The sequence below is a fragment of the Perca flavescens genome, chromosome 23, assembly GCF_004354835.1.
Source record: "Perca flavescens isolate YP-PL-M2 chromosome 23, PFLA_1.0, whole genome shotgun sequence".
Classification (NCBI taxonomy): domain Eukaryota; kingdom Metazoa; phylum Chordata; class Actinopteri; order Perciformes; family Percidae; genus Perca; species Perca flavescens.
The window spans coordinates 10871961-10896101 of NC_041353.1; the positions used below are offsets into that span (position 1 = coordinate 10871961).

The 24141-nt window shown below is 42.3% G+C and overlaps 1 protein-coding gene across 3 annotated transcripts in view; it reads right to left on the reverse strand.

Annotated features, from left to right (window-relative positions):
- Positions 1-24141, reverse strand: part of LOC114549821 (voltage-dependent calcium channel subunit alpha-2/delta-1) — a 102416-nt gene that overhangs the window by 24144 nt on the left and 54131 nt on the right. For all 3 annotated transcript variants that reach the window (XM_028570075.1, XM_028570074.1, XM_028570073.1), the window contains exons 7-22: positions 17170-17301; positions 16290-16359; positions 15566-15616; positions 13764-13863; positions 5750-5908; positions 5101-5205; positions 4936-5014; positions 4368-4417; positions 3591-3680; positions 2955-3017; positions 2080-2163; positions 1904-1978; positions 1076-1147; positions 856-927; positions 697-758; positions 1-77 (exon numbers count right to left, since the gene is read on the reverse strand). In XM_028570075.1, the coding sequence (XP_028425876.1) occupies positions 1-77; positions 697-758; positions 856-927; positions 1076-1147; positions 1904-1978; positions 2080-2163; positions 2955-3017; positions 3591-3680; positions 4368-4417; positions 4936-5014; positions 5101-5205; positions 5750-5908; positions 13764-13863; positions 15566-15616; positions 16290-16359; positions 17170-17301 (1341 nt within the window). The remainder of the gene's footprint in view (positions 78-696; positions 759-855; positions 928-1075; positions 1148-1903; positions 1979-2079; positions 2164-2954; positions 3018-3590; positions 3681-4367; positions 4418-4935; positions 5015-5100; positions 5206-5749; positions 5909-13763; positions 13864-15565; positions 15617-16289; positions 16360-17169; positions 17302-24141) is intronic.

A 24141-nucleotide genomic window follows, 5' to 3' on the forward strand; every position in this document is an offset into this window, starting at 1 on the left:
ATTTTGCCTGGGTGATTGTGTCTGCAATGTTGGCCTGGATGTAATGCATACTGTAGTCAGGAAGGACCAGGGCCAGGCTGAGAGAGAACACACACACACACACACACACACAGATAAATATCATAAGAGTATGTACTGTATATTTACATGGAACTTTTCTTGCCATATACAAAATTATTTAAGCTTCTGTACTGCAACTATTTTGTGATTTTACAGAATTGTGCATGAGTTTTTGTAAATCCATATTTTTGTTTCACTGCATTGTTGAACCATTGTCTGAGACATTAAATGCATGCACATCATTTTGCTCAACCAATCAATTCACATGCAAAAACACACAATAAAAACAATTTAAAAAAAAATCATCATAGCAAATCTTTCAGTAAGTCCTGCTAAGGATTTTTTAGCAGGTGGCTGAATTTTCCAATAAGTAAACATAAGTCGTGAACACTGGTCCCTCATGGCTTTACCTATATCACTCTAAAGTGTGTCTGGACTTTGTCTTGAACTTAAGACCACAGTCCAGCTCCAATCCCAACGAGAACTAAATGGTTTTATGCAATGATGATGAACATTTTGCAAACTGTGTCAGTGCAAAGCATCTGGAGTTTGTCTATTTCTGGACTGAAGTATGTTAAAAAATTACTTAACACATGCAAAGGATTTCTCATTTCATACCTAATATATGATATTTACCTGTAATCCGTCCCCTTCACTGGTGCAAAGGTGTACATCCTCTGGCCTAAGTCAATGTAGCGCTTTGAGGGCAACAGTTTTGTCAGTACATTTTACATTTTCTAAGCAAATATGTTTAGAACTGCCATGGACTCCAACATCCTGTCAATATAAAATTACCTCATCTTGGGATTTCACCAATGTAGATATTGTGTAATTCCCTGTTAGACCGTTGATCATTTCTTTTCTCATCTGTTGACCAAATGATCAAACATAAAATGAATTAACCAATTTAAAATGGAGGTGATAAATCAATCATGCTATATTCAGAAATGACAGTGCTATTGATGTGATATGAGCTAATAGAGTTGTAAGAGTTGTAATAATCCATTTTCCAAACCTCCACTTTGATCTCATTCTCCAGCTCTGCATCGAGGAAGTCCAGCGTAACAGGTTCATGAAACTTGGCAGTCTACATAGAAACGCAATCAATTAGTCTCTGTGTACATACTATACTTTATAATCTGTGGGCCTTGACTACAAAGCAGAGAAATGGACCAGTAAACATCAGTTATTGATCTTCTGTTTCCAAAACAGATTATGGTACTTGCATTTTTGTAGCCTTGAACAGGGAATTAATTATGGACAAATTATCCTGTTGACTAACTTTTAAATGTTGTAATCATCTGTGCCCAACATGTGCATGCGTAATTTACAAGAAAAGAGTGTATCTCAAAGGTCAATGAGAAACATCTTGCCATGCTTTCAACTAACATCGCTCTAGTCTGGACCTATGATCGGGACATTTTTAGAAAATGATCGGAACAGACAACCAAATGATACACATTGAGTCAGTGTAGTCATTCAGGCTAACAGTGTATCTGCAGCAGAGATGCTGTACATGTTTTGGTTCATGCTAAAATCATATTTGCTATGCAGGACAACAGAGATATTGAATCTTTCTGCAAAAGTGCATTTTGTAACATGTAACTGTGGGTTGTTAAAACTCAGTAATAATAGGAATTGTCTATGGGCTGCAAAATACACACATCCGTATGTATTCTTAGTCTAAAATGCCTGTTGACTATTCAGGAATGTCATGTTCCCTTCCCCCCTCCAGCCAGTTATTGAGCAACTACTTGGTTTTAGCAAAGTAACCAGATGACACTGCCCCTAGAAAAAGCAAACATCTGGTTACTCTGAATTAAAGTCAAGTGATTTGGCTTACCAGTGGCTGGAGATTAGGGTGGAGCAGCACGTATCCATTGGGGTCAATGGCAAAGTAGTAGCCATTTGGTCCAAACTAGAGGAAAAGGGAAATATAGAGGGAGGTATCAGTGGAAATAAAAACTGAGGAACCCTGCTACAAAATCCTGTGTTTATGTATGTAGTGTGTGCTCTTACAGTAAAGCGAGGCGTCAGTCTCTTGATATCATCCAGGGAGACATCAATGGCCATAACTCCCAAGATGAGCTGGTTTTGAGATTTCTGAGAGAAAACCATAGGGGGGGAGGGGGGAGGGGACATAAGAGGAAGTAAGGGGTAGAAAGAGTCACTGTAAGACCCACTTATGTGTCCTGTTGTACTTTCTGGATGAGTCATTTTCCACTGTGCACTCTGATTGATTTCAAGGAAATGGGGTGCAATAGGATTCTGGACAGTCTCATTCCCAAAAGCTTTACATGCCGTCATGAGTCACTGATAAGGCATTTCCAACCTTCGTCTCCAGCCATAGCGGAGGTTACCCCGAGTTTTTCGAGGTAGACATGTAAACTCATCTTGAAGCACTTAGCTACCGGATCATTTGTCTCTCTGATCTGCAGGTTTGATCCCTTTTAGATTTTTGCTTTATGACATGCTCGAATGTCTTCCTGTGGAGGCACGTGGGAGAGCTCCGAGGGACCTCAGAGTCAACAAAGGATACAAGGAAGTGCCACAAGAAAGAGGAGGATGAAAGTGAAGGATGAGACGATATTTGAGAGTATTCATGTTGTGTGTTTGTTTTTTTTAGTCTGGTAAACATTATGGCGTGTCACAAAACCGCAGACTTAAATTCTCCCATGGGGTCAAAGTGTCAGACAAACAGTACATTTAGTTAGTAAGTCAATTCAGTGAGTGAATCAAGAAACATATCTGGAAATAAGCATGTTTGATATTTAAAAAAGGTAGGACTCACAATAACTGTAAAACTCTAAAATGCATTAATACAGTTTAGTCTACATTAAATGAGCAACATGAGAATCCAAAAGTAGTCTTTTTTTTTTTTTTTTTTTTTTTACCTTTGAGCCGGTGTTGGTCTTGTTGAAGACAGGCAGAGTTCCAGTGATCACCAGGCCTAGCTCCTGGAAGATGAAACATATTGAATATATAGGCAAGTTAGTCACTTTCTTTTTGTATGATTTCTCCGATGAACACATAAGATTTAAAAAAACTAACATTAACCAGCTACAGCTTAAAAATAACATGTTAACCGTAACAAAAGGCAGACATTTCTGGTGGTGACAAGGTCAATACAGTCACAAACGTTGACAGCTTCTTATCAGCAAATGAATGACAATATCCAAACCATTTGGCTCAGTTTACCAGACTGGCTTCTTATCTACACTGTCGCCTAAAAGTTCATCTTGACAGAAACTTGAGCATCACAAAAAAACTGATGGATGCAGCATTTTTTTTTAAATAAAGTTAATTTGTCCTTTCACAAACAATTTCTGCAACAGAGTTGAGGTTGAGTTTAGCGGGATGACAAACAGCAAACGTTTAGCATAATTGAACAAGACTTATCTAAAATTCTTCATTTGACAGAAAACAGGTTTTTTTTCATTCTTGCAGAGCTCCACATTTGACTACAAATGCCACTTTCTTTTCCCACACTTTACATAAACTGTGTGTCTGTTATAACACACGACACATACCAGTGCATCCAGATAGACGTTGGTCCACTGAACCTGCTTGGCCTTTCTGTCAGCCTTTACCATAGGCCTTCCCAAAACATCCAAGTACTCCTGCAAAGAAGGATGAAGGACGGACTTCAGGTTTAATTTGCTACATGCACGTCAGTCATTCCACCACAAGAGGGCACAATACACAACTGGTTAAGTCAGCCAGGGAGGGAGCTGGAGTGAAAGACAAGTACAGTAGCAACCATTAATGGATACTAGGGTTGCACGATATTGACAAAATGTGATATTATGATATTGCAATATTGATTATGAATATTGCAATATAAAAATTCATTTTGATATTTTTAAACACAGGTAAAAAATTATGGGAAAATGCATCAAAATAGATTCATAACAAATTAAACAAGTTTTTCTTATAACACAAGTTCTGTTTCAACTGACAGTCATATTGGACTGGTACAACATGTGCAAGTGGCACAGTAACTGGCCAATGAAACATGACCATTATAGCGTTTCAAGCGGGCTCTACATCAAACACAACTAAGCCACACAGCCAACGGACGGGACACAGCGCTCCACAAAATAAACAAAATATTGCATACTTATTACACTTTCAATATAATATTGCGCAACGTGATAGCGAGATAACGATATTGAGTCGATATATCTTGCACCCCTAGATATAATATTGCGCAATGTGATATTGCGATAACGATATTGAGTCGATATATCTTACACCCCTAATGGATACACAAGTGTATCCAAGGTAGTGTTGTTATTTGAGTTTACCTGAGTGTTGATCCTGATGGCGCCTATAGATGGAATCTCATAGTAGTACCCTGAGAAAAAGAAAAAAAAAAAGTTGACACTACTTTATTTAACATCCATTATGATAACAGAAGCTTCATTTATTCATATATATCTGGTAATCTAATGTTGTCTAAAAAAAGCTGCTAAAAGTACTATTCTGGGATTGACAACCTACCTAATAAAAATGACAATTGTACTGAAAAACAAACCCCAACCCCAACCACCTCTTACTTCAGGTTGACCAGAACAAACTTAAAAATGAACTTAAAGGGTTACGATCATGTAAAATAAAGGTGTGCTCACAATAAATGAAATATCGTGCATGTTGTGTGTTGTGACAGATATTCATCTTGTGTGTCTACAAAATATTACTAATATAGAAAGCATTAACATAGCATTTATTTGTTGTCTGGTCTTATCAAAGACCTGTCAATCATTTTGTTTACATTTGGATTACAGTTAGGCACTTCAAAGTATTTTTCTTTCTCTTCATCCTACAGAAGAATATGCATCAGATGTGCGATGCATGTCGATTGCAACTTCGTACCTTTATTAGCGCAGGCCATCCACTGTATTGGTCCTTTGTCGTAGTTGTGTTGACCAACTGAAAATGTAAAGATGCGCACCTATGAAAAGAAGAGTAAAAAACTGAATATGGTGATAAAACAATGCAGTATTTTACTCTCTGAGAATCTTGTGTTTACAGTCCTACCGCCTGCTTTGGGTTGTATTTTTCAAAGATTTCCTCTGCCCTCTCTTCTCCTCCGTCAGTGAAGAGCATGATAATCTTGTTACAGTTTGCCCTTGACACGTTCATCTAGTGGACACAAAGGCAAAATGTCTGTATTTTAAGCACTATTCAACCAAGAAAGTGAATTAAAACACATTTGTATTGTTGTTAGTAACAGACTGAACAAGTGGTTGCAAAAGGAATTCAAAGTTATATCCTCTTTCTACAGTTACAGAAGGGAAACATGAGCTCTTGCACTGATACAAAAATCTGCCATGTCTGAAACAACCACAAGAGGTCGACATATACTCACACTTTATGAGAACACCACTGGGATTGAGTTGTCAGTGAGTCCTATGTTCCATCATTCATTTCATAATTGAATGAAAATGATACATTAAATGAACACAAGTTACATTAGACTGTTAAGTAGATTTCACAGGCATCATCAAGCCTCTGGGTTGTCTGCATATTCCAAGGGACATTGTAGGATAAAATAATCAAACACAACAGCCATGTCCTAACCCTAACCCTAACCCCATCCGTACCACCATCCAGTAAACACACATACTCCTACGCTCTTATGTTAGCCAGATACCACACAAATATTCCGCCCACGCTGACACTTTACCTGTGCGAGCTGCTCGAACGCCAGCTCGAAGCCGCCTCTGTAGTTGGTGATCCCCTTGGCCGTGATGCTCTGCACAGCATCTTTCAGCATCCTCTTGTTGCGGACGTTGGCCTGCACCAGGTTCTCAAAGCATGATGCGTACATGGCCTTGTCATTGAACTGGAGGGAAGAGGGAAGGAGGGATGATGGGAAGTGGAGGGAAGGCACTTGCGCATATTTTCTGTTAAATATGTGTTTTCCCTTCGTTACGGAGTCATGCGGTGCCCCTTAAACATATAGGATTGGCTTAAACGAAGGTATTTCATGAGAGAGATTAAATTGATTCCATTTAAGATCCTATAAAAAAAAATTTAAAAATTCTATTGACAAAATGTTATAAAGTAATCTACTTTATTAACACTTTAACTTCTTGGCTTTGCAGCTGCCAAAATGTGTCATGTGTGAAATGAAATCAGTCTTAATCAAAATCTGCACAGACCGAAGGGAGCTATAGGAGCAGAAGGAAGGATTGGCAGGCGAGCAGGTAGGGATGTGAAAACAGTGGCATAAGGAGGTAAAAAACAACAAAAAAAGAGCTTGATTATGGAGGGATTATGCCGTAGAGACAGAAATTAAGTAACTGGTTAAATTACAATTGCACAGCTCTACATGTAAAGCATCTTCAGATTAATATAGGTGAATAGTTAATGTGGAGGAACAGATGGAACCTAATCAACTTATGCGCGCGCACACACACACACACACACACACACACACACACACACACACACACACACACACACACACACACACACACACACACACACACACACACACACACAAATATAAACCTATACACAAAAACAGCATCTATGGAGGACTGGGAGATGGCTCATTAATACCTAACATCTGTTTTGTCCTTTACTACAGCCTTCCAATGATGTGCAAAACACACATGCTATAACACACTCTCATAGTGCGCACACACACACACACACACACACACACACACACACACATTCTGGTTTTACAGTGCTTTTATCATTTTTTGCAACACACAGTTGAATATCTTGAGATACTCACCACTGATTTCATGCAAATTCTTTTCTTTATTAACATTCGCTTGGCTCTGCAAAGCTGGTTGCATGACTGAATTGTACCTTCTACTTTAGGTCATCCTTATTATCTAAAAACCCTTCTCAGGATTACATAAAATTTCAAATAAAATGTCAAATATACAGTAAATGACAAAATAGTGGAGATGGCTCTTGAAAGAGACTTTAACTTTGTATTCTCTGAGTACAATGACAAGAACAGCTGCAAATACAAGTCATGTTGCGATGACTGCCAGTATTGCATATTTTAAAAAGATAGTCAGCACTTTAGTAAAGTATATAAGATAATAAGGAACCTAAAGCCAGGATCTACAAGCAAAGGACAAACTTTCACACAGTGTATGTGTCATCTCGTTGCATTTTTTTCCTTTAGCCACATGGGCTTATGTTTTCACAATGCCAAAGGAGTCTGCAGCTCACAATTCCAACTATTCAACATGTTGGCGGATGTTTCAGGACAAATACTGCCAAGACATTCGTCCTCTAAAAATACACACACACACACACACACACACACACACACACACACACACACACACACACACACACACACACACACACACACACACACACACACACACACACACACACACACACACACACACACACACACACACACACACAAATAAACCAAACAATTCATCCGACTTGTAATACACATCTTAAAATATCTCAGACAAAAGCTCAGCAAGAACAGCATGCTGTATGTTCTTTATATAGGCTTGTGTATACAAATAAAATAGCTCAAATTGTTTATAGTAACTATCACTGTTCTCTACTGTTAAAGCCTACCTTTTTAGTGCATACACAAAGACAGTCTCAGTCTTTCCATTTATTAAGATAAGAGAATTTCTCTGAAAATGTGTGTGTGTGTGTGTGTGTGTGTGTGTGTGTGTGTGTGTGGTGTGTTTTGTGTGTGTGTGTGTGTGTGTGTGTGTGTGTGACACCTTGGGGTAATCACAGCACAACATACTGGTATTGAGAAAGAAAGCATAAAGGATTATTTAGAAATAAAGACGCACATATATCTACTTCATGGGCAAAGGAGATATATATATATATATATATATATATATATATATATATATATATATATATATATATATATATATACATACACACACTCTAAAACACAAACATGTATAGCCTTAGTGAGGGATTTAGCCAGAAATACATGAAACTATTAATTACACTATTTTATTACAAAAGCTTGTAACCGATTGTCCCTTTAAAAAGCTTCAAAATGCTTCTGAAGGTCTACAAACTGAGCTGCATGCCATCAACATAAGTTACTTATTACACTGCTGCCTTATTTCATTAACGCCAAAAGCCCTTTCACTTAGCTGATTTGAAAATTCAAAACAAAAACATAAACCATTACTTTATTAAGGGAAGTGAAAGAAAATGTAATTAATGGTTCATTTGGAAAGCCAACTTAAAATTAAATCCATAACGTTCCCTCCCAAGCACAAAGAGGAGGAAAATAAGGATAAGAAGGAGATTTCAGGTAGAGTGTGGGCACATCCAAGTGCATTATGTATCCAGCGCCAAAGATGCAGTAACTGTATATGATAATTTTTTTAATTTGCATTCTTAGTAACTTTATAACTTTAAAAAAGGGGCAATTGGGCAATAACAGTTGGAGAGTTGAGGAATCTTCTCCGTGAACCATCACCTTATCGTGGTGGAGAGGTTTGTGTGTCTCTGTGAACCTGAGGGCTGTGTTGTCTGGAGCTTTGTGCTCCTGGTAGGGTCTCCCAAGGCAAAGTGGTCTCAGGTGAGGGGCCAGACAAAGAATGGTTCAAAAACCCCAATGAAGAAGCAAGGTAGAGATGGAGTGACCCTGCCCGGAGGAAGCCCGGGGCCCCCGTCTGGAGCCAGGCCCAGACGGCGGGCTCGCCGGGCGAGCGCCTGGTGGCGGGTTTGCCACGGAGCCCGCCGGGCACAGCCCGAACAAGCTACGTGGCTCCCATCTCTCCAGCCCATGGGCCCACCACCTGTGGGAGGAACCGTTGGGGTCGGGTGCGATGCCACATGGGTGGCAGTGAAGGTCAGGGGCCTCGACGGACCAGACCCGGGCGGCAGACGCTGGCTCTGGGGACGTGGAACGTCACCTCTCTGTGGGGGAAGGAGCCGGAACTGGTGCGGGAGGTGGAGCGCTACCGGTTAGATCTGGTGGGGCTTACCCTCACGCACAGTCTCGGTTCTGGAACCATACTCCTGGATAGGGGTTGGACTCTTTTCTTCTCCGGAGTTGCCCAGGGTGTGAGGCGCCGGGCGGGTGTGGGGATACTCACAAGCCCCGGCTGAGCGCCGCTGTGTTGGAGTTTACCCGGTGGACGAGAGGGTCGCCTCCCACGCCTGCGGGTTGTGGGGGGAAAACTCTGACTGTTGTTTGTGCATATGCACCAAACAGGAGTTCGGAGTATTCGGCCTTCTTGAGACCTTGACTGGAGTCCTGCATGGGGCTCCAGTGGGGGACTCCATTGTTATGCTGGGGACTTCAACGCACACGTGGGCAATGATGGAGACACCTGAGAGGCGTGATTGGGAGGAACGGCCTCCCTGATCTAAACCAGAGTGGTTGTTTGTTGTTGGACTTCTGTGCTAGTCATGGATTGTCTATAACGAACACCATGTTCGAACATAGGGATGCTCATAAGTGTACCTGGTACCAGAGCACCCTAGGCCAAGGTCAATGATCGATTTCATAATTGTTTCATCTGATCTGAGGCCGTATGTTTTGGACACTCGGGTGAAGAGAGGGGCAGAGCTGTCAACCGATCACCATCTGGTGGTGAGTTGGGTCAGGGGTGGGGAAGACTCTGGACAGACCTGGTAAGCCCAAACGTGTAGTGCGGGTAAATTGGGAACGTCTGGAGGAGGCCCCTGTCCGACAGACTTTCAACTCACACCTCCGGGCGGAGCTTTTCGTGCATCCCTGTGGAGGCTGGGGCATTGAACCCGAGTGGACAATGTTCAAAGTTTCCATTGCTGAAGCTGCGGCGAGGAGCTGTGGTCTTAGGATCTTAGGTGCCTCAAGGGGCGGTAACCCACGAACACCGTGGTGGACACCAGTGGTCAGGGAAGCCGTCCGACTGAAGAAGGAGTCCTTCCGGGATATGTTATCTCGGAGGACTCCGGAGGCAGTTGCAGGGCACCCGAAGGGCCCGAAGGGCTGCAGCCTCTGCCGTGAAAGAGGCAAAGCAGCGGGTGTGGGAGAAGTTTGGAGAAGACATGGAGAAGGACTTTCGGTCGGCACCAAAGTGTTTCTGGAAAACTGTTCGCCACCTCAGGAGGGGGCGGGGAACCATCCAAGCTGTGTACAGTAAGGATGGGACACTGTTGACCTCCACTGAGGAGGTAATAGGGCGGTGGAGGGAGCACTTTGAGGAACTCCTGAATCCGACTAATACGCCCTCTATGTTAGAGGCAGAGCTGGAGGATAACGGGGATTGTCGCCGATTTCCCAGGCGGAAGTCACTGATGTAGTCAAACAACTACACAGTGGCAAAGCCCCGGGATTGATGAGATCCGTCCAGAAATGCTCAAGGCTCTGGGTGTGGAGGGGTTGTCCTGGTTGACACGCCTCTTCAACATTGCGTGGAAGTCTGGGGACGGTGCCAAAGGAGTGGCAGACTGGGGTGGTGGTTCCTCTTTTTTAAAAAGGGGGACCAGAGGGTGTGTGCCAATTATAGGGGTATCACACTTCTCAGCCTCCCTGGTAAAGTCTACTCCAAGGTGCTGGAAAGGAGGGTTCGGCCGATAGTCGAACCTCGGGTTGAGGAGGAACAATGCGGATTCCGTCCTGGTCGTGGAACAACGGACCAGCTCTTCACTCTCGCAAGGATCCTGGAGGGAGCCTGGGAGTATGCCCAACCGGGTCTACATGTGTTTTGTGGATTTGGAGAAGGCGATGACCGGGTCCCCGGGAGATACTGTGGGAGGTGCTGCGGGAGTATGGGGTGGGGGTCTCTACCAGGGCCATCCAATCTCTGTATGACCAAAGTGAGAGCTGTGTCCGGGTTCTCGGTAGTAAGTCGGACTCGTTTCAGGTGAGGGTTGGCCTCCGCCAGGGCTGCGCTTTGTCACCAATCCTGTTTGTAATATTTATGGACAGGATATCGAGGCGTAGTCGGGGTGGGGAGGGGTTGCAGTTTGGTGGGCTGGGGATCTCATCGCTGCTCTTTGCAGATGATGTGGTCCTGATGGCATCATCGGCCTGCGACCTTCAGCACTCACTGGATCGGTTCGCAACCGAGTGTCAAGCGGTTGGGATGAGGATCAGCACCTCTAAATCGGAGGCCATGGTTCTCAGCAGGAAACCGATGGAATGCCTTCTCCAGGTAGGGAATGAGTCCTTACCCCAAGTGAAGGAGTTCAAGTACCTTGGGGTTTTGTTCATGAGTGAGGGGACAATGGAGCGGGAGATTGGTCGGAGAATCGGGCGCAGCGGGTGCGGTATTGCATTCAATCTATCGCACTGCCAGGACGAAAAGAGAGCTGAGCCAGAAGGCAAAGCTCTCGATCTACCGGTCAGTTTTCGTTCCTACCCTCACCTATGGTCATGAAGGCTGGGTCATGACCGAAAGAACGAGATCCAGGGTACAAGCGGCGAAATGGGTTTCCTCAGGAGGGTGGCTGGCGTCTCCCTTAGAGATAGGGTGAGAAGCTCAGTCATCCGTGAGGAGCTCGGAGAGCCGCTGCTCCTTTGCGTCGAAAGGAGCCAGTTGAGGTGGTTCGGGCATCTGGTAAGGATGCCCCTGGGCGCCCCCTAGGGAGGTGTTCCAGGCACGTCCAGCTGGGAGGAGGCCTCGGGAAGACCCAGGACTAGGTGGAGGGATTATATCTCCAACCTGGCCTGGGAACGCCTCGGGATCCCCCAGTCGGAGCTGGTTAATGTTGCTCGGGAAAGGGAAGTTTGGGGTCCCCTGCTGGAGCTGCTCCCCCCGCGACCCGACACCGGATAAGCGGACGAAGATGGATGGATGGATGGATGGAGTTGAGGAATTTGCAGCCAGACTACCTGTATGCTGAATTTATGCAAATAGTTCTAAAAAGAAAAAAACACTGGTGATTCATGCCCACTTTGTACATAAAATAAACGTGTAAAAGTAAGCTTGTGATGTGACATTAAGAAAAGATGTGGCATAAAAGTGGAATCAATCATCTTTTCTCATTTAGCTCTTGGCAAGAAAAAGAATAAGCACTCCCAACATTTTAAATTAGGCTACTGCTTTAAGTCTTTCTTTTCTTATATTTGGGTTTAAAACATTTTCACCTTTGTCCAATACATTCAATGTAAACGAGGAAAACAATTCTAATAATTCTCCTCACTCGTTTCACCAGAAAATACGTATTAAAGTGTTGTGTGAGGCTAGCTGGCAACATTAGCTAACGTATACAAGCTATGATCACTAAGTGACAGACAGCTGCAGTTTGATGGTTGCCTAGCAACAGCATAACAAGGTCGATTCCAGCAGCGGCTCTTACGCCTCAAAATAAAGTGGTGCTCTTCACATTTTAGTCGTGAAAATCATTCCCAGTGTGATTGCCTCCAGTACGTCTCTCAAATTCCTCCAATAAAATGAAATAACCACTGTAACCACTTAAAGTTGTGTTATTTTTCTTCACACAACTAATATTGCTAGGAAGCACGAATCTGATTTATGCAGACTGCAATGGAGCTTTAAATAATGATAGATGAATATTTCCTTCCCCCATATGTCAGTAAATCCTTTGGTGCTGAGATTTCTACAGAATTTGAAATAGGATGGGGCCTTTTCCATTACATGCCGCTGATTCAAAGTATGAGTCATCAATACAGCACACATTCATTTGTTAAACTTGTCTTGTGGCATTTCAGGGTTTGGTCAAGCTGTGTCATGTGCTCGCTCTATTAGGCACACATACTTGGGATTCAGCTCTGATGCTCTTGAGACATGTCACTCATACATAACCTTGCACAAACACACATGCACACTCACACACATCTACTGTATATATAAATATATACACAGATACTTTGAGTCAGACAAATGAGCACACAAGCATGCATGCATGCATGCACATCTACAGCCATTGTAAAGATCCATCCATGTGCAGTACATTAAGTCACTCAAAAGGTCACTGCCAGGTTTAAACCAATGACTCAAACCACAGGAGTAAAGCTACCCGAACACCCAAGCCACAAATATGTCCACATTAACACTCAGCAATGTGTGCAACTGGAAATTCAATACACATACACAATCATAAGAATGTCATGGACAGGATTTTGAAATAAAAATAAAATGTAACTTGAAAAGATAGAACGTTCAGCACTTTAAAGGTCCCATGACATGTTGCTCTTTGAATGCTTTTATATAGACCTTAGTCGTCCCCTAATACTGTATCTGAAGTCTCTTTCCCGAAATTCAGCCTTGGTGCAGAATTACAGCCACTAGAGCCAGTCCCACAATGAGCTTTCCTTAGGATGTGCCATTTCTGTGTCTGTAGCTATTGAGGAGGAGAGAGGGGGGCAAGGTGGAGCGTGGGGGTGTGGCCTTGACCAACTGTCACTTTGCTCGTTTGAAAGCCATGATGTCTCTCTCATGGGTGGGCCAAATTCTCTGGGCGGGCAAAGCAGAGAAAGGGGAGGTAACCTTGCTCCTTATGACCTCATAAGGAGCAAGATTCCAGATCGGCCCATCTGAGCTTTCATTTTCTCAAAGGCAGAGCAGGATACCCAGGGCTCGGTTTACACCTATCGCTATTTCAAGCCACTGGGGGACCATAGGCAGGCGGGGGACGCATGTTGATGTTAAAAAACCTCATAAAGTGAAATTTCATGCCATGGGACCTTTAAATAAAATATTATTATAAGCCGCATTTATTTCTACTGGTGATGAAAGTTAGGTATTAGCTACGTGAATACTCACATAGACCACATTCACGTAGTCATCGTCAGAGAGGGTCTCCAGCATCTTGTTGACGGAAGTTCGGATGAGTTTCAGGGTGAGACCCGAAACGCTGCCGCTCCTGCAGTTTGGGACAAAGACGGTCTGTGTTTTACAGCATTAATCAATATTATTAAACCTATAGTGCGTAGTTTCTGTCGCCCCAATGAGGAATTCTAAGTAATGATAACAAAACTGTCGGTGCATCCATAAGATACAGTGAGTTAAAGTGCCATCGCCGTTTCTCAACTTGTGCCTTACACACAAACTGTAAATGTTAGCATAAAATTATTAATAATAAAAAAATATCAGTGATCTGCATTGTCAAGACTAGACCCATTTAATCATTTTCTATATTGTACTGCTCTTGCTAAAAATAGATGGGAACCCTGCCCTGATGGATCTATAAATACACAACTTAATTGGTTCCTGCAGGTAAAAAAAATAGAAAAGGACAGAAACTAGAAAAATGAGGAGTGGAATTTCTTTCACCAAAGCATAACAGAGGCAGTTTTGAATGTCTAATAAGCCTCATCAATCCTTTGTGTGCCAATTACCAGAGCTGTGTTAAGAGCTGCAAGTGGACAAATTTTGTTTTTCATTTGTGCTGTCATTTAGCCCTGGTTCTGTGCCATGAGTGTCATTTATAATGAAATTCCACCTGAGCAGTAGAATTTAGACAAATCACTTTGACGCTGACAAGAATACACCACAATGACATATTCTTGCATTCAGAAAGCATTTGTTGTACTGTAGTGCCACTGGTTGTGGTAACTAATGACATGGGTAGGAAAATAGGGCTGGTGTTATTCAATATTTTTCTTATGGTCAAATTCCATAAAAAGACCAAAGCCCATTGGTTCCCACTGAAGATTTAAATCCTCCAAAAAATGAATTTTCTATTCTTAAAATAGCTGGGCACTGTAGTTTTTCGCAAACATTACTGAAACAGGAGTAATGTGTATTTGTCTGGGACTACTTATAGCCGCAGATGAATACACATTTGTTGCTCAAGTAGTAATGAAGGAAAATGTGACCCAGTGCAACTGTGTGGCTCATTGATCACATTTTAAAAAGGACGTCTATTGGACAGAGGAATAAACTATATCAGGCTTTAGATAAACAGGCATCACTTGCTAATAATATCAATTCATTGTTGGTTTTTCTCTTTTCAGAGGATTGTATTGACAATAATAGAAATGTAGAATATTTTGTCCTTACCCTGAAAGTTTTCCCAGTTTTCCCTCTTCTACACAAAAAAAAATGCTACTTATTAAGATGTAAACTATGAACTTGTGGATACATATTTATGTTAATTGTTGTTTGGTTTGCAGATTTAAATATCCTTAATTGGAAAGGGGTTTCAACTGTTTGGTCTTGGTGAATAGGGAAAATAAACCCCCTCTTCACAGTTATGAAATGGACACTGTGAAATCCGAAAACTTTCAAATTGTATGTTTCTGAAAAATGATCCGTAGTCCTATAATCTGATCAAAGAGCGAACTGCTGTAGTGACAGATATTGCTCCATAATCCTCTTTGAACATACAGTATTGATGTCATAAACAGCTCCTTTAAACTTAAACTTTTGAGGCATAAATCGCTCATCACAGGATGACACAACTGGACTGTAAATGATGATGTCGTCCAATACACTGACTGCTTTTTGTTTGACAGTGCTGAGGCAGCCGTGGGCACAGCACAGTCAGAGAGTTAGCATCAGGGCCTTCTGGCGCACAAAATCAAATCTGACTGTAATAGATGAATCATAAGGTTATCACTCACGCATCCACCAAGATCAGCATGTCCTTGGGTGACGCTGCCCCCTGAATGTACCTGGTGAGTAACAACAGACACACACAAAGGTTGGGGACATTGAGCACATAAAGAAATGTACATATGCACAGTAGTGGAAAACACACACACAAGGGAATTATTATAATGCAGAAATTATTTTTAAGGAATCTACATAACACAAACCTCAGCACATAAAATAGTGATGCAAGCGTATATTTTGCAGTCTCCTCACTGTTATTTCTCTTTGAGCAGGTAGGCAAATATCACTCAATCAGACCTTTGACTGTTTTAATTACCTCTCTTCTACCATTTCTTTAATAAACAAATAGCTGTTTGTCTTTGTTCAGAGCTCGAGTGTTCAGTAGCTGATGGGGATTTTGGAGGCTAATGAAATTTAATAACATGGTTAAAAGAGTATTGGTGGCTTTTCAGACATAATTTAATAAATTTTAGGAGACTAATGAAGCTTTTGTGTTGGTACCCTTTGATCTGCAGAGGCTTAATCATCATAGTGCTCTGATGTCTGTTTGAGTGGGTTTGGCTTTGGTCAGAGACCTGGATTTGATGTTTTTACTACTACTATTGTGTGTGTGTGTTTGTGTAAAGATGTCATAATGTGTAATCAGTTTATGCAACATGCAAATACATATTTTTGAAAATTAATGTGTGATATGACAAAACTGCCCATTCCATTATAAGTGTTTACACTCACCACGGTCGCCTGCGCACATCGTAGAGGTCGATCTTATTGGCTGAATTGCTCGAGTCGATCCAAGGGGATGCTGGGATTTGGCAGAAGGAAGAAAATGGGGGAAAAGAGAGTATGTTTATTCACATAGGCTTGGATTTAAGGTACTTGAATATGTGTGTCTTATGTCTTATATTCTTGTATCTTAAAATAATAGTTTATAAGCTAATTGGCTTTCTTGTTGAGAGTTAGATGAGAAGATCGATACCACTCTGATTTCTGTGTGTTACGTATGCAACCTGAACTAGGAGGCTATTAGCTTAGCTTAGCATAAATACTGGAAGCAGTGGGAAAAGCTAGCCTGGCTCCAAAGTTCAAAGATTTTCCTACTGGCACCTTTATAGTTCTACACACGCATCTCCTGTTTACTCCTTAAAAAAATCAAAAAGGTAAAATTGGCCAGTTGGGATTTTACAGGTAGTTAAGTACTGTAACTATGACTTGGTGACCAGCAGCCACTTCTTTAAGCTAAGCTATGCTAATTGTCCCCTGCCAGCTTGTTACTTAGCGCACAGCCATGCTAGTGGCATTGATATTTTCATGTACTCTTAGCGTATGGTATTCCCCATAATGTTTCAACTATTCCTTTATTACAATCGTTGAGGTATTGAGGACAATTCAAAAGCAAACTCTGATGTCTCATGACTTTTGTGGTGAAGGGCATGTTTTTGAAACCGAACATTATGAGATGGTCATGACCATATATTTACATATATGTTTTCCAAAAAAGGGATTCATGGCTCTTTCCCAGCCCAAAGTCAGCGGATAACAACGCAGTGATTACATTTTTTTATGTCCCCATCACTGGCCACAGGAAGGTCAGAAGGCTGTTTGGGCTGCTCACCTGGGTAGTACCGAGCCAATCCGGTGGCAGAGCCAAACACCTGCCAGAGGATTGAGGGATCTTCCTCTTTGTTTTTTCGGAAAGTGTCCTCCAAGGCCTCTGTCCAATTTAGCTCATTCAAAATTATGGTGGCTGGAACACACACACACACACACACACACACACACACACACACACACACACACACACACACACACACACACACACACACACACACACACACACACACACACACACAGAGTTATATTTGTACAGAAGTACAACATCATAACAAGCACAAAATGTCAATGTTTCCATTTATTCTGAAAAATCAATTCTGAAGAAGGAGAAACCAGCTTAGAAGCCTAAAACACACACATACACACACATACACATATTTGCCAGGATTAGACCACTGACAATGACTGGCTGAGAGGAAGCCTTCCCACAGATATTGAAACTGATTTCAAGCCGCTATGATGAGATATTTCCATTTCTCTCTCTCATTACTTTTTTGCTCTCAAAACAAAGGCCAAAGTCTGTAGCAGTGGAAAGTGAGCAAAATAGAGGAAAAAGTGGAGAGAGGAGAGGAAGGCAAAAACAGAATGATTCAATTTGGTATTTCTGGAAAAAGACAAAACCACCTTCTTGGTACTCTGGGGACAGACATACAGTAAGCGTTTGTCTGCAGAAGCTCTTACTGGCTTAATGCTCCAACAATCTAGTTTGATCAAAAAAGGCAGCGCTCTGCCTGGGAGAGTGGGCAGCATGTCAACCTGATGCTGTGCATGACTCATTGTTTTGTGTGTGTGTGTGTGTGTGTGTTTGTGTGCTTTTGTGACAACTGGATTAAAGAAACAACAAAGAACAATCAGGACGAGACAGGGGACAGCCAGGAGGTCCGGGGTTTGCTGAGGCAGACTCATTCGTGACAGACACCTAGAAGCTATGTGGTTAAAAGTGAGTTATGGTGAGTTAGTGTAAAGCACCTTTACTCTTAACTCAGTTAGAGAATGAGATTGACAACTCAGCAGGAAGAGACGAGCAGTGAAAAGTGTGTTCTAGTCTGGAGAAAAAGTGCCAACCAAAACTCTGTCTTTTAACTAAGTAAATAAGCAATGCCCAGCCATGAAGTCTAGAAAAATATTCTTTTTTTTTCCTCTCACCTTCCCACTTCTCCCTCGTCTCTGCTCACTGTCCTGTGGCTCTCACGCTCCCTGTGGCTCCTCACTCCTTCCCCTCCTCACAACCACCTCCCATACCAAGACTCTATTCCCACGCTTAGTCGGTTAAAGAGAGAGTTTAGGCCATGCCTTAAATTGCTCCCTGTGGTATTGTAGAGCAAAGAAAATCCTAATGATAAGTGGTGACAATTTGTTCAGGCCTCATCTGTTAGCCCCCAGAGGATGGTCCTTAATGGATTTGTCCTGTTGGTTTTGGTGAGATCAGTAACAAAAAGTCTCAGCGGAACAAGACCTCATACGGGAAGCATTGGTATTTCTCCCCCCCCCCAATACTGCACATATTGAACAGTGAACTAACAAGGAAAGATCACATTCAGTATTTCATTTGTCCACCAGCTGCCACTGCAGAAAGTCAATGTAGTGACCCAGCTATTAGGCAATTTGTATCCGTACATGATAAGGAAGAGAGACAAAATAAATGTCTGCGAGGCAGAGTGCGTCCTTACTCACTGTGTCTGTTTTATGCGTTTCCCCTGTGTTAAATTGACAAACCGCTTATAGTCTCCCACGGGAATTTGGATGCAGACACACCCCAAATGGGCAGGTCAGGCCCCACTAACCCTCAGCAACAATATCAAAGGCGTGGCAAGGCCGTGTCCTCCAAGGTCAACCAGATACTGGAACAAATCGCAGTTTTAGTGTAAACAGATCCATCTCTGTGGCAATAATGTTTCTGTTGCTTGCTCGAGGTCACCATGATAAGAGGAAGAAATGATAAGTATCACAGCAGCAACGCAAGTGCCAGTAAGCTCTATTTGTAAGGTGTGGTGCCATGGCCTGAGAGACATTGGAGGGGAGGGTGCATGTGTTTGTGTCTCTGTATACTTAGAGCAACAAACGTGGATATTACCAATTCCTAAAAGAATTTCAGTAAACATGTTTTTCTTCAGGGGTGGAAAAACACTACATGATAAATAATAAAGCAATGTCTATGAACAACATAATGAGTGAACAGAGAAAATAGGGAGATGAAATGAAGATGAGTGGGAAGGAAGCCAATGGCAGTGGTTTTCTTTGAATAATTACTTTTAATCAGCTGGCACTGAGCAATTGTGCAGAACTTGTGTAACCTATGTGTAACCCATATGTAACAGGTGCATGTAGACTAGGGTTGGGCATCGTTTTTATTTTAACAATTCTGATTTCAATTCCGATTGTTCGATTTCCGGTTCTTATCGATTCCAAATCTTTAAGGGGTGGAGTTGAAACTGGTCACATATTTCACAGATAAGAGGAACATTTTCTTTCAATTCAATGGTGATTTACAGTTTCACTGGGCTTGTTTAGCCACACTTTAGAGCACCGCTTTACTGGCTGCAACACAACAAGCGCCTGGAAGTACGGTGGCCGCTACGGAAACCAAAACTTGCTCATGTTCAATTTGGAACCAATGATCGAATTCAAAACCAAATTTTCCAAACAATTCCAGACAATTCCAATAAAGAAACGGTTCCATTGGAATCATACATTTTTAAATGATGCCAAGTTGGAACCGGTTCTCGATGCCCAATCCTAGTACAGACATGTACATATTACTACATATAGGTAAGGGTAAAAATCTAATCAAATGTGGGCCTGCCATGAGAAGAAAAAAAAAAAAAAACAGGCAATGAATGAACAACATTTTCCAGTGTGCAGCCTTTTTTTCCACCGTCTCTATCTTAAAGGTTCCATGGCATGAAAGTTTAACTTTATGAGGTTTTTTAACATTGATATTTTGTTCCCCCAGCCTGCATATGGTCCCCCAGTGGCTAGAAATGGTGATAGGTGTAAACCGAGCCCTGGGTATCCTGCTCTGCCTTTGAAAAAATGAAAGCTCAGATGGGCCGATCTAGAATCTGCACCTTATGAGGTCATAACAGTTGTATGCAGTTTTGTTCTCCGGATTGTACGTACTTTCACTAAATAAAGACTTTTTTTAATTGATGAAATAATGCAACCAACATAAAAAGGGTAGAATTCTGGATTGAGTGTCAGAAACATGTAACAAACCAAACAGTTACTGCAAAAGTTAAAATAAAGACTTAGGTGGGGGAAAAAGCTCTCAGAGCTAGCAAATTTGCAAACTACCAGTTGAGCTTGTTACATGTCAGTTACAAGCTTATTAGCTAACAGGGAAAATTATTATAATTTAGACAGCTTGCTATTTCTTTACAGTGCAAATTTGTGTGACAAAAAAGTCTTGTGTAGTTTTTGTGGATTTACTTTGACCCCAGTAGTGAGTCCACTGAAATTTAGCACCGTAAATGGCAGTGTGACTACGCACTTAAGTCTACAAATTACAGGTATACGTTTGGTTGTGAGCCCAGAATTGATAACGGTAACGGGTTGGTTACAGTACTGAGCTTTTTGGATCTGGTCTCGCAAACCTGCAAGACTGTGGTTGGACCTATTTGAGGTTTGTAAATGTTGCTACACTGAGTGGTCACCATTTAAAACAACTCAAAATGAGGACTGAAATATCTTTGCTTCAGATGATAATATATTCAGCAATGCCCAGCCATGCCAGCTTCATAAATCACCCTATTAAAAAATCACAAGTGAAGACATGAAAAAAAAGAATGATTCATGGGGCGATAAGACATGGGAATTGAATATGGAAACAAAACTACTGGTATTACTAAATATTCCCTGTGAGGCATGTAGATGCTTTCAAAAACAAATCAAACAGGATTCTGGCAGTGACTGATGAGGGTGACGCTGGTGAGGATGGAAAAGCTGCGCGGTGTCTTGCCAAGCGATGCCCTGTGGTGTTCCCTGTCATCAGCTAGCTGGTGGCTGAAACTGCCTGTGCGTTTGAAAGTAATTACATGGTCAGGGCTGAAGTGGTGAGAACCTGCAATCATTGTATCAGAAGGGGCCCTGTACTCGATGATACTTCGCCACTCACTACTGATTGTGACATGAGCACCAATGCATCCTTTTTGCAAGCATTTACACAGCACTGAAAAACAGTCTCCCTCTAAAAAACTAAAATAATCCCCTAAGCATTTGGGGCAACACATACTAGAGGCGCATGTCATTCTTATTATTTTCCATTAAAAGACACATCTCGCTCTTACATCCCAACATCAACACATGTCAGCTCTCCAGACCAACAGCAATTTAATGCACTTAAGAGTTGCATTGTTAAGCACCTTTAAATTCCTCAATAACACAAATTCTCGCCAATCATTCATTCATGTTTTTAGACATTTTTGAAAAATTAGATTTCTCTCATTAAGAGATATCAATAGTCTAGATTTTAGTTGTTAACTACTTGTAAACTTGTAAGCAGCAACTTGATCAGAAGGCAAATTATTAGAATTGCTACACCACACATTGTATGATATGTCAACACCCAGTTGATCCTGACTGGGATAGACTCAATCCAAATTTATCTATTTAGCCATGATGCTTAAATCGCACCTTAAAATCGGGTCCTGCCTTTACAAACACCAGTGGCCGAAGAATTGAAGACGACGGAAAAGAAGGAAACGTGAAAAACAGCAGAAGTGAATCACATTTCAATTCCAGTGATGTAAATATAAGTGTGTGCCTATGGTAGTGATGTGTGAAGACCATCTGAGTGATGACTTGAGTGTAGTTATGTGAATATGTGTTATATGTGTTTGTGAAAATCAACGAGGCAATGAAGGTGTAGATTTAGAGACACGCAACACACTCATAGCGGCTACGGGGGAGAAATGACACCAGCACACACACACACACTTATTTATTTCTGTAGCATGAGAAAGGTGTTGAGGTGATAGAGGTGAGCAAAACCCATTTAGTAATCTCCGCTGCCTTTCGATCAAGAGCAATTACTCCCAGTCAAGCCTTTTTTATACGCCTCACGAAATAGGACATGATTCAAGTGGCATAAGACTGCAAAAAAATAAAAATCTTTTTCTACGCTTTGCCACAGGGGCCGTGACTTCGATACAAACACGCTCACATACACAGTGTCACAGTATCTCAGCACGTCACAGAGTGCGTGTGTCTCGGGCTGACACGTGCCACACAGTGTTGATGCAAACGGGCATCAGACGAGCCTCGGATCTCCTGCCAAGGCCGCGACGCCCTCCGCTCATCTCCACTTATTGCATACACGCCAATCTGCCCAATGAGCGAGAAGACACGCATAGGCAGCCATGAGATCCATACAGTAGGTGCATGCGATGTGACACACACATGCCGATTCTCACACCCCAGGTGTTTCTTCCCCTCTCTCTCTCTCTCTCTCTCAAACACATTCACACACACAGACCAACTCTGATTCATCTCTAGTGTGCATGCACGCACACACGTAAACAGGATAATGAATCCCAGTCTGACCACCCACACTGGATCAGCAGGGACAATGGATTCCAATCAGAAGGACTAATGCGGGGGAGAAAGACAGTAGCACATTTGTCTCCACACACCTTACTATTAATATGCTTAATAAAGTGGAGCGAGAGATGAGGGGAGGGTGGAGTGATCAAGGGTGAAGGGGTAGAGCTGTTGAGGAAAAGGATGGCATGGAAGAAGAGAGCAAGGCGATGAGGAGAAATGAAAAAAGGGCAAAATAACTAGGGGTAAGGTAAAGGTAGGGGTAAGGAAATAAAAAAACAAACAAAGAGAGGAAAAAGAGAAAGGCATGAAAAGGGGTGGGTGTTGCGGAGGAAGTCTAGCGCAATTTAAAAAGAAGATGATGTTGATGACACATCTCTCCTTCAGCATCAGTAAAAGCCACAAGGACACCAGCCTTGTCTAGACAAAGTCCTCTAATCAAGTAACCAGTCCTTCCTCCACCTCCACACAAGATAGAAAACCAGGGCGTGTCTAAGTATGTGTGTCTCCTTCTACACACACACACACACACACACACACACACACACACACACACACACACACACACACACACACACACACACACACAGCGCCATGGCAACGCCGACAGTGCTGGCCAGTCGGAGTGGCAGCCCATCTTTGGAATGGATGTATTAAGAGAACTGCATACAGCGTTCGGCAGGAACCCCCGTTCCAATGAAAGTGCTCAAAAGTGCATAAAGCAATCATGACAGCTATGTATAGTGTTCCCATTCTCTTAACACATCCATGCTAGCTACCGCTGAGGTTAGCTACTAGCAGATAGCCCTGGCAGTTTGGGCAATGCTAATGACGTTACAGGCTTTACACCATCCATCCATCCATCCATCCATCCATCCATCCATCCATCCATCCATCCATCGGATGTATCATAAGATAATACCATGGATGTATTAATAGAACACATGGTGAATTACAACCATTAGCTACTGTATATCCATTATTACAGCTACAGGACCTCGGGAGAACAGTCATATGAGCATGTGCAGCGCAGGGAGACATGGGCGGGTGCAGTCCCGTGGGTCTGCTCGGGTCCATTATGCACGTTCATCATGCCTAGTTTAATAACTCTGGATTCAGGTACTAGTAACTGTTAAAAATGTTAAAAACGTGACGTTTTAAACAATGACCCTTTAAGTGTTCGGGCTGGTAAGATGATGTACCCCAAAAAAAAAGTATCCGCTGAAATACATAAGTGCAAAGTCTATGGGAAAAGTCTTTCTGGGCCAGAGGGGTGCCGTTCCACCGTTAACCACTAAGCCCATGGTTGCTTTAAGACATGGTGCTGTTCCTGGGGGCTTGGGTCCTTGGAGATAGAGATAGAGAAATGGAGGGGGAGCACAAACACCAGCCTAGTTTAGCTACTTTGCTAACTAGAGCTCCACCCAGACGCCAC